The following is a 16,340-nucleotide window of genomic DNA, read 5'->3' as shown; positions in this document are numbered from 1 at the left end:
AAGGTTTTAAACATAGTTGACCCCTGTGACCTTGAATATAAATCAAGGTAATTTATTTGAACAAACTCGGTAGCCCTTCATCCAAGCATGTTACTGGCCAACTATCATCACCCTAGGCCTCTTGGTTATTGAGAAGAAGTTGTTTAAAGGTTTTAAACATATTTGATCCCTGTGACCTTGAATATAAATCAAGGTAATTCATTTGAACAAACTTGGTAGCCCTTTATTTCAGCATGTTACTGGCCAGATATCATCACTCTAGGCCTTTCGGTTATTCAGAAGAAGTCGTTTAAAGGTTAAAAACATGTTTGACCCCAGTGACCTTGAATATAAATCAAGGTCATTTATTTGAACAAACTTGGTAGCCCTTCATTTCAGCATGTTACTGGCCAACTATCATCACCCTAGGCCTCTTGGTTATTTAGAAGAAGTTGTTTAAAGGTTAAAAACATATTTGACCCCTGTGACCTTGAATATAAGTCAAGGTCATTTATTTGAACAAATTTGGTAGCCCTCCATCCCAGCATGTTACTGGCCAAATATCAACACCCTAGGCCTCTTGGTTATTCAGAAGAAGTTGCTTAAAGATTTTAATGTATTTGACCCTGTGACCTTGAAAATAGATGAAGGTCCTTTATTTGAACAAACTTGGAAGCCCTTCATCCCAGCATGCTTCTGGCCAAATATCATCACCCTATGCCTTTTGGTTACTGAGAAGATGTTGTTTAAAGTAAAAAGTTGACGCCGGACGGACGCCGGACGGACGCCGGACGGACGCTGGACGACGGACAGACGACGCAGACCATGCCATAAGCTCTCTTGGCCCGAAGGGCCAGGGGAGCTTAAAATCAAGTGTCAATCTGAGGTCATAGTCCATGAAGGCATTTGACCTCCGACAATACATGTACACCTGAAAGTGTTAATTAAGTGACACGTCAAACAAAAATAGCTTTATGACCAGAAGTGAAAGTTAGGACCAGTATTTGACCTCTGACCCCTTGCAAAGACCTTAAATTTTATAAGGAGAAGGACCTGACAGTATTACGAGGGATCTTGAGGCCTAATAATGAAACAACAAGGAATGTTGCAGGTATAAATCGGTTCTATTCTGTTCATCTACAGGCACAAAGATTAAGGGAATCATGCAAACCAAGTTGCAACATGATACAAGAGGGACTTAATCTATGCTAGATTTTCCAACCCTTCCCAGACTGAAGCATGCAAAACTAGAGACAAAGAGGATTTTTAAAACATGTACCATATTTCATAATGATCCCAATATATTAGCACTTTTAAAACAGTGATATCCAACTTCATATACAATATTAATACAAAATTCAAGACTGCCTGATGGCATATTTGTGGGTATTTTTTCCCGGATTTGCTGCATATTTGAAATATGGAAAATAAATAGGAATATATGGAAATAGGAACCGAATGTTATGTATTGGAGCTAATAGGGTTTATTGAACATATTTGAGTTCTTCTTAAACTAGCTGGTTCTGTTGTAGTTATTATATACAATGGTTACCTGGATTTGCGAATTCCACTGCCAGTGTGTTGCCGTATATATCAAACAGCGCCCACAGAGGGAGAGATGTGTTGACTCCTGTGAAGAATAAACCCACATCTTCTCCATTCACACCATAGAACACATCACCATTACGAGTCACATAGAAATGTAGAGTATTATTTGGTGTAGCGTATCGTTCTGCCAACGCCTTCGCCCAGTTTCCCTGCTTGTTGGTCATGTCGGGACATGCATATCGCGGAAGGTCAGATCCCCGCAAACTTCCGGGGTCAATGTTCGTAAATCCAAACCGAAGCACTCCACTCCAGCTACTGGATGTCTCTGCAAATTTAATGTATACTTTTTCGTTGACGGCGATTGGTCGATCACTGAAGCATATAGCTTTGCAGAAGCTGTCGCCACGTTTGGCAATGCTAGCATCCGCATTGAGCTCCACATTGTCCCCACAGATAAGATGGAACTTGAGGGGCGAGGCTGGTTGGTACAGGCCTGCTAGCTCTCCTATCAGCCCTGCAAGTACACAAGAAATTCAAACATTTCAGATTTATAATTATAATGACATACATTGATATGGAAATATATAGAGTTGAAGGCCAATACAATTTCCTATGATTTCTATGAAACTTAAATATGCGATATCTATTTGACAGAGAACAATTAATAACTATACTTATAATCTGTTAAATCAACATTGAGTCACTTTTTCATATATACATTTTTTAGTGTAAATGTACAAAACATAGCACTGTAATTATAATCATAAAACCATGATTATAGAATTTCATATGGTACAGCATCATGTATGCATATGTAATGTTAACTTGTAAACACAGAGAGTTGGAGATATATCAGTACAGTACCCCTTCACTTCATCTCCCAGGTTTGTCTTTACATATATCTTCATAACAGAACATAAATAAAAAGATAGACATAACCCAATCAATTCAAACATTCACTAGGAAAACATTTCTAGCAGCGACGTAAAATTTTATTTTCAAGGTAATAACCAGATTATACATTGATAGGATATATTATATAAGGATACGTACATTTCTTTTTTTGTTTTTTACCTTTGAAATGAAACTTTTTTTCTTTCATATTTTATCATGATAAAAAGGGAGTAAATATGTACATCAATTCGATGGTGACATAATATACACCTGTATACAATATATAATGGTGGTAACATCAGTATCGGAAATTTATACGTTGCATGCACGATGCAGGTATAGAACAGTTAAGAGAGACAGTCAGACCGTTAACAAGCTTAGAAGTTTTAAATCTACAGGCAGTGATAATAAAACAGACACCTGAGTTGATCATGATGGAGTCATCCTCCCAGGTCTGAATATCCTCTCCTCTCTCTAGATCTTTAAACTACATGACATAGCTATATAGGTACAGGCACACTTTATATACATCTATATATTAGTATTGAACCTTAAACTTACTGATACCAGCAGTAACCATGATTGATCATATTTTTGTTTAATATCAGCAACTTGGCACTTTCGATAATAGTGTTGTTTGTGTTTTTAATCAGTACTGGGGTTGATTAACTTTTTTTTTTTCCAAACTGTTGATCAGATACCAATTGATCAAGGTTTATCATTCCAGATTTGGTTGTAAATGCAACAGCCAGACCTGAGGATTCAAACACGGGATCCTCCAAACTCTGAACCAACACTCTACCTACTGAGCTGCCTGGTCATTGATGATCACCAACCTAGTTCATTCTTGCTACATTCCTCCCACTTTTTTTTTAAGTCTCCGCTCCCGCAGACTCAACTATTTACAACTCAGATTCCGGTATCCCTATGCCAAGCTTTCACCCAATGCTTGAAACAAGGGTTGGCAATGCAAGTTCGCCAATTTTGTAACGGGAGAAAGAGAAATACAACGGCCAGACAGGGATTCGAACCTGGGACCCTCCAAACTGTAGGTGGATGCTGTACCTATTGAGGTATGTGGTCGCCATCGATCGTTCCAGTCCAGTCCTGTTTTGTTTAATAAGCCAATCTGTCAAAAAAAAATCCTACAATTTTTTTTTAAATGTATGAAAAGGAGGGTTTTGTACGACTTTTTGGTATCAAACTCTTCATCATCCATGAGCTGATTTCAAGGTCTACCGGTGATTATGGTTATGAAGTTGGACAAAAGGCCCAGAGGGTTTGTATCGTTCACCTGTTTCTTTTGTTACATGAAACTGACATATAGGTTACATCAGACCAAATTTGGAAACTACACAATAAATTGTAACATCTCTAAAATGGTTCTTAAGATATTGTTGTTTGAAATTTGAAATTTTAATTTTAAAGCTTTTAATCCATGTTGACCTTTGACTCAAGGTAGCACTTAAAGTTGATTTTTGACCTCATTACTGTAATAAAGAAAACGATTCACACAGCTGGTCTACATAACATACCAAAGTCTCATAGTATCATGACTCTAGACCAAATGGTTCTAAAGATATTGTTGTTTGAAGTTTGTTGTTTGAAGTTTTTAACATATTTAACCCCTGTGACCTTGAAATGAGGTCATGGTCTTTCTAATGAGGAAGCGTTATAGCACTTCATCCCAGGTACCTACTGGCCAAATATCATGACCCTGGGCCTTATGGAACTTGAGAAGATGAGTGTTAAACCTTTTAACCCATGTTGACCTTTGACCCCCGACTAGCACTTAAAGTTGACCTTTGATCTTATTACTGTAATAAAGAAAAAGATTCACACAGCTGGTCTACATAACATACCCAACTATTATGACTATTAAGTCCAAATGGTTCTGAAGATATTGTTGTTCAAATGTTTTTACATATTTGACCCTTGTTACCTTGAAATTAGGTCAAGGTCATTTTAATGAGAAAACTTTAAGGCATTCCATCTGAAGCTGACATTAACGTAATGTCCGAAACAGTTAAATGTATATAAAAATATAAAAAGGTCAAGGTCACAAGGCCCTGAAAAGCTCAGTTGAGATGTGTACCAGTATACTAAGTTCCCAAAGGTCAATGAAGGTCAAAGCAAAAATGTCCATAACAGTTAAACGTATATGATGAATGCAGTAAACATGTGTATATGAAATTCTGTCAGAGTGAAATACTGATGTGCTGTACCAGTGTGTACCGTACAGGTTTGGAAGGGTACCTTATCAAAGGCCGTTATCTCTGTAACTTGGGGCTTCCATGCTCCACCACCATGGCGTCCCTATCTCTGAGGGAGATAAAGATGTTGATAGGCTGCTTTAGTGTGGGAACTTCTCCTCTCCAACACCTGGCCTGAGTGTTGTTAAGACTGCACAGACCTGTTCACAGGGCCCTTCTCTAAGTTTGTAACTTGTTCACATGGCCCTTCTTTTAGTTTGTAACCTGTTCACATGGAGTTTATAGCCTGTTCAGACGGCCTTTCTCTTAGTTTATAGCCTGTTCAGAGGGCCCTTCTCTTAGTTTATAGCCTGTTCAGAGGGCCCTTCTGTTAGTTTATAGCCTGTTCACTATGCGTTTCTCTTAGTTAATAGCCTGTTCACAGGGCCCTCCTCTGAGTTTATAACCTGTTCAGATGGCCCTTCTCTTAGTTTATAACCTGTTCAGATGGCCCTTCTCTTATTTTATAACCTGTTCACATGGCCCCTCTTGGTTTAGAACCTGTTTAGATGGCCCCTCTCTTGGATTAGAACCTGTTCATATGGTCCTTCTTTTTGTTAAAAACATGGTCATTAAGGCCCCCTTTTTTCTATTAAAAAGTTGTTGAGATAGCCCTTCTTTTCGTTCAAAAATTGTTTAAAGGCCTTCTTTCTGTTAAAGAACTTGTTCAAAGGGCTCTTTCCTTCTGTTAAAATATTGTTCAGAGAGCCTACTTTCTGTAAAATCTTGTTCAAAGGGCCCACCTTTAAACAGATTAGCACATTCATGAACTGGTACACCGGGGCCCACAAATACACAATAGAAAACAACATTACATAAACCTTAAACAGACACATTCAAATTTAGCCCGATAATTTATGTGCGAAAGCACTAAAATAAGACCATAGCTAAAATATGTATGTTTACAGTATGTTATGTGTGTGTATGTATATCTACTCTGAATTTAGTATATGATAATAAGCCACCTCGACACAAGTCTTTACTCATTATATTGGACAAGACTGTCAAGAGGTTTCAACCCTACAACCAGGTCAGGGAATCTTCCTCATCATATTCATGTCCATACAGTTTACAGGAAACAAAAGTCACAGCTCATCATTCTAACCCGAGGTAAGGTAAACAGTGAGTAATCGGATAAATGAACCATCTGGTCCATTCATCTAATGTACATTATCCTCCTCCCAGTACACCTCCAGAATATTACACCTCCCTCAAATAAATCTACATCTAGGATACAAATGCCTGTCCAAAAGACTAATAATCTTTTCCCACCTAAGGGGTAAGGAAAATAAATCTCAAGCCAAGGGTTAAGGTTCTTAAATGTCTAGCCTCGGAGGCTTTCCCAAGGGCCGGACTTTTAAGAATCTTACCCCGAGGGTTGAGATATTTCTGTCTTACTCCTAAAGTGGGGAATGATTATTTTTCTTCCAGATCAAATACAAGTGGTGATTTCATGAAATGCAAATAATTGTTTCTTAATTTCTAACAGGTTGGAGTTATCTTCAATGATCTTCTATTGTTAAGGTGACGTACGTCATTGCTTTGTTGACGTGACCTCATGCAATTCTTATGACGGTAATCACCTTGTCGTTTACCTGGGATATCTTTCCCCTGGCTGGAGATATTCCCCTGGATATCTCTGTCTAATGTGGGAGAATAATAAAATCTCTCACCCCCTCAATTCAGCCTGTAATGTTAACATTACATTATGCATATGATACATATACTGGGTGAACAGGGTAAAAAAAGAAGAATCATTCACTCCCTCAAGGGTGTGAGATAGGGAAATCTCAACCAGTGGGGAAAGATTCTTAAGTTGCAAAACACTTGGCAAAGCCTCGTGTTTGGCAACTTCAGAATGTCCCCTCGGGTTGAGATTCCTCTGTAAGACTCATCCTCAAGGAGGTGAATGATTCTTTTTCTCTTACCCTGCAGTTCACTCATTGTGTATCATATGCATAATGTTATGTTAAGGTTACAGACTGAATTCAGGGTTGACTTGACGTTGATAGATTGTTTATGTGACGTCATACCATTGTTATGAATAGGGGAATCCCCCACCCCCACCCCCCTGTCTCAACCCTAGGGTGAGATATGGATATACCTCACACATGTAAAAGTGTGGATACACCTGTCCAGGGTAAGAAAAAACAGCATCATCTCTCTATCCATACCCTCTTTCCCTGTTTATACACCCCTCTTCTGCTCATCCTAGAGCGGCCATGCCCTCAACCCTTTACCAGAACCACTCTCCCCACCTCAACACATCCTTCCATAAGACAATGTATTGCCTTTGACCTTTGACATAGAAACACTCCCCTACAATGTTCTATAACCTTCTTGTCATCCACCTGACCCAAGCCTCAACACAAACACTACGATATACCAACACCAGTACTAGTCGTAGTAATTGATGGAAATGTTAGAGTTGACAGGTAACTAAGACTCTTGGCTCTTATAGGGACACCCCTGTCAATTCTCCCACTTGTACAACAAGGCCTATGTACTGATCTTGGGATACTTTTGACTAACCCTGTGAGAATCGTATGCTGGGTGTACAATACACTATTCATCATGGCTATAATTACAACCTTCTTGCACTAATGCTAGCTGTATGTGTCTGTACCAATGCAATAAACATTACAGTATATACTATAACTACACTACCAGATTTTTCTCCATGGGCTTGGAGAAAAAATAGGCCCAACAAAATCATTTGCATGGAGTAAGAGGCCCCAGAAATGGTCTACATATTTTCTCCATATATATAATGGCCCTAAATGATCTTATGTGTTAAATATTTGTCTAACCATGAACTTTTATTATAAAGGGTTTCCCCTATTTATCATTGACAGAAAGTATCAACAATGTCTCAGCCAATCAGGAACCATGGTGGCCATCTTGAATCTCAAAAATTAAAAGTTAGCCATTTGATGTATCTTTCCCAGAAAATCTTCATAACACATTGTCATATACTTTTGGAAAACTTGTGTGGACAGGGCAGAGAGAGCAATAACCCAAGAAAAATAGTCAGAACTGAAAAAATAAGTATCAGGTGCACATTATGTACCAATTATGCATATTAAGTGTTTGTTTAGATAAATAGATAAGGAGGAGTTATCCAGACAAGTTTTTATCAATTGAAGCAGAGACGGAGAAGATGATTCCAGTACACAAATTCTCCCCTAACACCCTAAAAAAGACAAAACTTTGTGTGGTTGGGGGGGGGGGGGGGGGGGGGGGGGGATTAGAAATTCTGTCTGTACCACTGTACAACCTGATATGAAACTTCACTATCAGATATGAAAGAAGCAGACCTTCCAATTGACAGAAAACTTCACTACTAGATATGAAAGAAGCAGATCTTCCAAGTGACAGAAAACTTCATTATTAGATATGAAAGAAGCAGACCTTCCAAGTGACAGAAAACTTCATTATAAGATATGAAAAAAGCAGACCTTCCAATTGACAGAAAACGCAAGTGCTCAGGACTAGTGTAAAGACCATTTTCTAAATCAAAGAGGAAAATGAAGATCTCCCTACCTCAACTCTTTACCAGAACCACACTCCCCACCTCAACCCTTTACCAGAACCACACTCCCCATCTCAACCCTTTACCAGAACCACACTCCCCACCTCAACGCATCCTTCCATAAGACAATGTATTGCCTTTGACCTTTGACATAGAAACACTCCCCTTCAATGTTCTATAACCTTCTTGTCATCCACCTGACCCAAGCCTCAACACAAACACTACGATATACCAACACCAGTACTAGTCGTAGTAATTGATGGAAATATTAGTGTTGACAGGTAATTCAGACTCTTGGCCCTTAGAGACAACCCCTTCAATTCTCCCACTTGTACAACAAGACCTAGGTACTGATACTTTTGACTAACCCTGTGAGAATCGTATGCTGGGTGTACAATACACTATTCATCATGGCTATAATTACAACCTTCTTGCACTAATGCTAGCTGTATGTGTCTGTACCAAGGCAATAAACATTACAGTAGTTCTCCATGGGCTCGGAGAAAAAACAGGCCCAACAAAATCATTTGTATGGAGTAAGAGGCCCCAGAAATGGTCTACATATTTTCTCATTTTTTCATATATATAATGGCCCTAAATGATCTTATGTGTTAAATATTTGTTTAACCATAAATAAACAAACCACCAACTATTCTTATTTTATGTATAAAAAGTCCACTTTTATTATAAAGTGTATCCCCTATTTATCATTGACAGAAAGTATCAACAATGTCTCAGTCAATCAGGAACCATGGTGGCCATCTTGAATCTCAAAAATTAAAAGTTGGCCATTTGATGTATGATTCCCTGAGGAAGGCACCATAACACATTGTCATATACTTTTGGAAACCTTGTCTGGACAGGGCAGAGAGAGCAAAAATCCGAAACAAATAGTCAGAAACTGAAAAAATAAGTATCAGGTGCACATTATATGTACCAATTATGCATATTAAGTGTTTGTTTAGATAAATAGATAAGGAGGAGTTATCCAGACAAGTTTTTATCAATTGAAGCAGAGATGGACAAGATGATTCCAATACACAAATTCTCCGCTAACAACCTAAAAAAGACAAAACTTTGTGGGGGGTGGTGGGGGTTAGAATAATGCTGTCTGTACCACTGTACAACCTGATAATAATTAAGGGATATGAAACTTCACTATTAGAAATGAAAGAAGCAGACCTTCCAATTGACAGAAAACGTAAGTGCTCAGGACTGTAAAGACGGTTTCTTAATCAAAGATCTCTCAGTTTATCAATATGTAAATGAGTTGCCGCAGAGAGCAATAACCTTTATAACAGAGATTACAACAGTTTGGATATCATTTTGTTTATCAATTGTTGACAGAGTGATAACAACATACACAACTAAAACATATAACTATACATGTAATTGGTACAATACTTCTGTGCAGAAGCTGGATATACACCACGGGGGCCATTTGGAAATTGTTAGTTACTGGTAGACCCATAGATAGGGGCGAACAACAACCTCTGGCTATCAGCAAGTACAGTTTATTATTGCTTATCAAATGATCGTAATGTAGCTGTACACTAGTGTTCTACCTAGTACACCAATAGCTCTACAGAAACATTGATATTTCTAGTGTTTACCTCCTGTTGTCTGAGGAGGCTGAGCTCATTTCCGTGAATTAGATGCATTTACTATAAACCAAGAAAACTATATAATTTGTGGAAGGCGGGGGTTTCCAAAATGTGGATTTGATTATTTGTCTGAAGTATATGAAGGTTAGAAATTGTCCAAAAAAACTCTGAAAATATTCTAAGTCTTTTATCTTCTACCATACATCTTTTACTGATCTGGCAAATTTATCTTGGTAGATGATCGAATTACTGTGTAATGGCCCTAAATGACCTCATATTGTCCAAACACACCTCAAATAATCTATGAAACTCCCCTCCCCAACACTAACTTATAGATCCACCTTTGACCTTTGCCCAATACACAAATTATAATACTCTTTATATGTACATGTATAAACAATCAAACATGACAATTGGTAACACATAAGTATAACCATATTTATGTAGCAATAAGCCTAGGCCTGGAAATAAGCCCATCCTATTGTCCTATAATAAGCCAATGCTTGCTAATAACCCCATCCATGCATTTCTATTGCAGTTTATTTGCAAAGCCAACTAATGCTATCTTATTGTCCCATCATGAGCCCACCCCAAACTTTCAGTCAGAGATTATGTGTTGGTCTCCTGGGCATATTGGAGGGTAAATGTGGTTACATATCCTACCTACAAGCAGATCATTCTACATAAAATTGCAAAGTTAGACTCATAACCAGTTAAAAAAAATAATAATAGTAAAACCTAAATAACAGAGACAAAAATGAAGCATTATACATATATACCAGTATGTACTAAACCAGACCAACAGGACTGTATCAAATACTCGCAACCAAAATTATAACTACCACTAAGGGACTGTAAAAACCTGTAACTTTTTATATTCATGTTCCCAGCAATAAACTCACCACCAGAATGATTACAAACCACAAAGTAAAGCCAGAGTTTGATGGAGAAGTAGATATGTACTGCTGTAGGGCAACAGAGTATCAAGAGACATGGGGTGTTCAACATGAAAATTGTACCTAATAATCACCACCAGATTTATAGACTGGGCAACTACCTCTACATATCAACAGAAAGCTTCACTATGTATAGGGAACAGTTATATGCCGCTACCATGGTGTAACCATCCTCGTGTCACCTCTCTGGTGTAGCAACCATGGTGTCACTTCTTCTGGTGTAGCAACCCTGGTGTCACATTTAGCCTGGTGTCACTTCTCTGGTGTAGCAACCCTGGTGTCACTTCTCTGGTGTAGCAATCATGGTGTCACTTCTCCGGTGTAGCAACCCTAGTGTCACTTCTCCGGTGTAGCAACCCTGGTGTCACTTCTCCGGTGTAGCAACCCTGGTGTCACTTCTCTGGTGTAGCAACCCTGGTGTCACAAGCCTGGTGTCACTTCTCAAGGGGTCACCTCTCCGGTGTAGCAACCCTGGTGTCACTTCTCTGGTTTAGCCACCCTGGTGTCACTTCTCTGGTGTAGCAACCCTGGTGTCACTTCTCTGGTATAGCATCTCCGGTGTCACTTCTCTGGTGTAGCAACCCTGGTGTCACTTCTCCGGTGTCACTAGTATGGTGTCACCTATCTCGTGTAGCATCTCCGGTGTCACTAGTCAGGTGTAGCCACCCTGGTGTCACTTCTCTGGTGAAGCAACCCTGGTGTCACTTCACTGGTGTAGCAACCCCAGTGTCACTAGTCTAGTGTCACTTCTTCAGTGTCATAACCCTGGTGTCACTACCTTTGTGTCATTTCTCCAGAGTGTAGCAACCTTGGTGTCATAATGCTGGTGCACGTGTCATTCTCTAATGTCACAACACACCATTTCCTGCTCTGCCGTGTTGATGTAAACAATGGCAGCACGCTTTACTCTTGGAATCAGTTCTCTGATTATGTTAATGGTGTCTAGGGAGGAATAGTGCCCTTGCCCGACACTTCGGTCACTACTTATCTCTCTGAACTGGAGACCAGCTCCTCCAGAATAGGGCCATAATAGAATAGAGGACTCAGTTATAAAAACTGCATGGGTATTGGAAAACAGAACTGTATTACAACTTATTGCAATATTTATGTGAATAACGCTATATGTATTCCAATAAATTGACAAGTATTAAAACGCCCCGGAGGATTTTTGAATTCCTGTACCTGTTTTCTGTGTTGAATTTAAATAAATCATATATTTTATTGAGTGTTTTAGCGAGTGTTGATCCAGTTTTAATAATTTCGACACCATGTTCCCTCTTAGTACCAGAAATAAAGAAAACAAAACTCTACACTGCTAAATTTTTAACACCTGCAGTATAGTGTTTTTTCAGTTTACATACTAGTATATTATATTGACTCTGCCATTCAAATATATACTGGTAACCAGTAATACTGCACCCCCCCAATCATTATTGCTAGTAGCAATCAAATGAAAAACACATTACAATGCAAGCTGTTAAAACTTACACAAATTTTTAAAATCTTTACAGATTTAAATAAAGCATTCTTATTATTGAAAAATTAATGAACATTAAAACACCTCTTTTCTTCAGCAATTCCAAAAATGTTTAAACAAAGAAAACTGAAATGTATATACCATATCCAAACATCTTTGCAAATTATGAAATGTTCTTTCTGCCAAAAACTTGGCTGGGTACCAACACAACAGAGGGAGATTAAAAAGCATTGCAGAGTGTTTTGTGCCAGTAACAACACCGAGAAACGGTGTACATGTAAAAACATTCGGAGCAATGATTTAGGAAACAGAATTTCTCCCTGTAAATTTTAGTCTTCAGCACTGGGAGCACTCCTGTTTATGACAGAAAGATCACCAGCCAATCTTGTAACATATTTCACAAACTTTAAACTGTTCGTGAACATCTGCGTTGGAATGGTATAGGTACATATCTGTACTGACCTTGAATGTGAATTAAGGCGTCTAAAACCAATAGACATTTTGTTCAAATCTAATTAACATTCTAAAAGCAGGGTAGATAGTACAGTGCACGTGTAACACCATTATCAAAGATGACGGATAGGGGAACTTATAATATTTCCACTTTCTGTGTGTTAATACATCTTCAGCGACTAATTTCTTTTTTTATCAATACAACTTTTTTTTTCCGATTCTGTGGATGGAATTTACTTGTATTTTTTTTCTTTTTCGGGAATCAATAAGATGAGATGAACTGTATTTAACAGCGATAATTTATTCCAAATAAGAGACAATATAGGTAATATCGTATATAATATAGGTCGTCAGAGACAATATGTAGGTCATGTCAGAGACAATAAATAGGTCAAACCATGGAAAATAATATAGGTCAAGTCAGGGACAATACCAAGGTCAAGATAGGGATACTATATAGGTCAAATCAGATACAATATAAAGGCCATGTCAGGGACAATATATAGGTCAAGTCAGGGATATTATATTCCGTCTTTGCGTATTGCAGAGTTATCTTCTCTTGAGAGCAGGTATTGATTGTTACATCATTGGTTCATGTGAGAAAAATTACGTCAAAAATTGAAGACATTACTCTCACAAACAAATGACGTAACAATCAATACCTGCTCTCGACAAGAGAAGATAACTTTGCAATACACAAAGACGGAATAGCTAGGTCAAATCAGAGACAATATAAAGGCCATGTCAGGACAATATATAGGTCAAGTCAAGAATAATGTACAGGTCAAGTCAGGGACAATATATAGGTCATGTCAGGACAATATATTGGTCAAGTCAGGGACAATATATAGGTCAAGTCAAGGACAATATATTAGGGATGGGAAACGGTAGAAATTTCATGATCGATCATTGGGTCATCGTTACCAACGATGATCAATTAATAATAGGTAACAATGAAATAGACTTAAAATGTGTGAACATAAATTACGATTGTGTATATAACCATCTATCATTATGATCATATACAAAAATGCAAAAATGTTTTGTTTAATTATAGTTTTATTTTATTAACTTTTAAAACAAAACTGCAAATTATTTTAGTTAATGTAGCTCTCGTAAGGTCACCTGAGGACACTTTCCTCCCACGTACACTACAATAACATTAAGACTTAGCCATTAAATGCATATTTCTTTCTGCAAATTTTAAATTTGCAGACTTCCGACTTCATGTTGAGAGTACTTTTTGTCATTGGCCCCTCTGCACCCATGTTTCTAATGAAACAGAAGTGTTTCCACATGACACTACCTGTCTTTTTACCGGTATAATCATGGATGAAAGCGGGCATCTCATCTTTTAAATCCGCCGCCATTCTGTACAGTTGTACCAGTTACCTCCCCTTAAACAGGAAGTCATAGGATGGAAGCGTCTGGGCGATGAGTCCAGTGATTTATCACCACTTTCGCTATCATTTTTTTCTGTACTGACTACAGCATATTTGTATGAGTTTGAAAAGGACAGGAAACACAATAATTCAACAGAAACGAATTGGGAATAATCAATGATAACTACACACAAAATTTTCAACGACAATAGATCATAAAATCTGTACTCGATTAATCAGTTAGTTGGTCCAACTAACCGATACTCGACAAACTCGATTAATCGGAACACCACTACAATATATATATGTCAGGTAAGGACAATATAAGTCATGTCCTTCGATTAATCGGAACACCACTACAATATGTATATGTCAGGTAAGGACAATAAATGTCATGTCCTTTGATTAATCGGAACACCACTACAATATATATATATGTGAGGTAAGGACAATATATGTCATGTCCTTCGATTAATCGGAACACCATTACAATATATATATATGATCAGGTAAGGACAATATATGTCATGTCCTTTGATTAATCGGAACACCACTACAATATATATATATGTGAGGTAAGGACAATATATGTCATGTCCTTCGATTAATCGGAACACCACTACAATATATATATGTCAGGTAAGGACAATAAATGTCATGTCCTTTGATTAATCGGAACACCATTAAAATATACATATGTCATGTAAGGACAATAAATGTCATGTCCTTCGATTGATCGGAACACCACTACAATATATAAATATATATATGTCAGGTAAGGACAATATAAGTAAATTGAAGGACATAATATGTATAATCAGGGACACTGGCCAAAAATAACATCAATTAAAAGTTATTATAGGGCAATCACATAATTATACTGGTAAAATCAAAGGTAAAACTGACATGATGTAGTCTATATCAGGACCATATTGTATTATAGACCATACCAAACGAAATGTGAAGCTTTCTGAAATAATGGTTCTTTTATGAAACAACCAATTGCTGGTTTGACCAACACAAGAATTCCACGAAAGTGGATGTGTCGCCTGCTTAGTGCTTTTAGTGAGAAAAGTGTTTTGGCTCGAGTTATCGCGTAAACAGATATGCTAAAACGCGGAAAGTTGTAACTCGACAGAAAAAAGGGTAATATATGTTGAACATTATATCTTCTAGCATTACTGTACACAAATTGAAAGGAATTGATTAAAAAATAAAAAAAAGTTCTTGCATTTACTACATTCACAATGCCCTTATTTGGCAATAAAAGGGGCATAACTCCACCAAAAATGCACGTAAATTTCTGAAATGCAAACTTGTCCAAGCTTTATTGGTATATGCAATATGTGTACCAAATTTGAGTTCAATCAAACCAAGGGAACTCAAGTTATCGCACGGAAACCTTGTTTCGGACGACGCAACCGACAATGATGTCGACAAAGTCATACCTATTTGTATATATCGCCTCACGTTGCAGGCGACACAATAACTGACTCCAACATGTTATACACCAGTTACATTGAGACCATCAACTATTATCCTAATAAGACAATGAGCCTGCAGGCACTGAGGGAGGAGACTAGACGTAATGTGCATGTGCATGTGCATGTGCATGCATGAACACATGCCAACATTACCCAGCACTATCATTAATCAGGGTGGTGATACCGTCTGCTCTACACCAACAGGTATCAGAACATGACTGCCCCCGTGTTGATGATCAAGTCGACTCTCTACCAATGTGAAATTGTTCCAAAAATAGTGTGTTCCTGATTCGGGGGAGCTGTATGTTTTGACTGGTAACCACACTGCCTAATGTTCATAGAAATATGAAGATTTCCATTTGATGCATACTATATAGTCGATGTTGTGTTTATATTGGGCTGGGCTCTCAAAGACTAGCGGAGACAGGCTTGCTTCCAAAACACAGCTTTTGTTTACTCAGGCACTGGCCTATATATCTAACCACATGGCGAGGCCATTCAGTTCTCCAATATTTAGCAAGCTTTATGGTAAAGAAACTCTGTGGGTTTTTGACCTTTTCTCTAAGGTCTAGTCAACTTAATTCTAAGCAAAGACTGTTGGAATTGGGGCCACTTCAGCAAAGCCCAAGTGTCAACTTTGTGGTAGTTAAACTAAGTGGGTTTCAAACAAGTTTACTCAAGGTTAGTCAGCTCCAGTGCAAGGAAACTCTTTGGCTTTGAGACCGAATCAGCAAAGGCAAGTTCCAAGCTTCACATAAACCGATTGCATTTGGATCCAG

At 38.0% G+C, this 16,340-nt stretch overlaps 1 protein-coding gene across 4 annotated transcripts in view; it reads right to left on the bottom strand.

Annotated features, from left to right (window-relative positions):
- The window catches only part of LOC110459161 (protein neuralized-like), a 74,825-nt gene that overhangs the window by 19,918 nt on the left and 38,567 nt on the right, over positions 1-16,340 (bottom strand). For all 4 annotated transcript variants that reach the window (XM_021511278.1, XM_021511279.1, XM_021511277.1 and 1 more), the window contains one exon: positions 1,532-2,041. In XM_021511278.1, coding sequence (XP_021366953.1) covers positions 1,532-2,041 — 510 coding nt within the window. The remainder of the gene's footprint in view (positions 1-1,531; positions 2,042-16,340) is intronic.

Source organism: Mizuhopecten yessoensis, unplaced genomic scaffold (genome assembly GCF_002113885.1).
Source record: "Mizuhopecten yessoensis strain PY_sf001 unplaced genomic scaffold, ASM211388v2 scaffold9977, whole genome shotgun sequence".
Taxonomy (NCBI): domain Eukaryota; kingdom Metazoa; phylum Mollusca; class Bivalvia; order Pectinida; family Pectinidae; genus Mizuhopecten; species Mizuhopecten yessoensis.
Note: the sequence above shows the minus strand (reverse complement) of the source record. Positions and strands in the feature narration are given on the sequence as shown.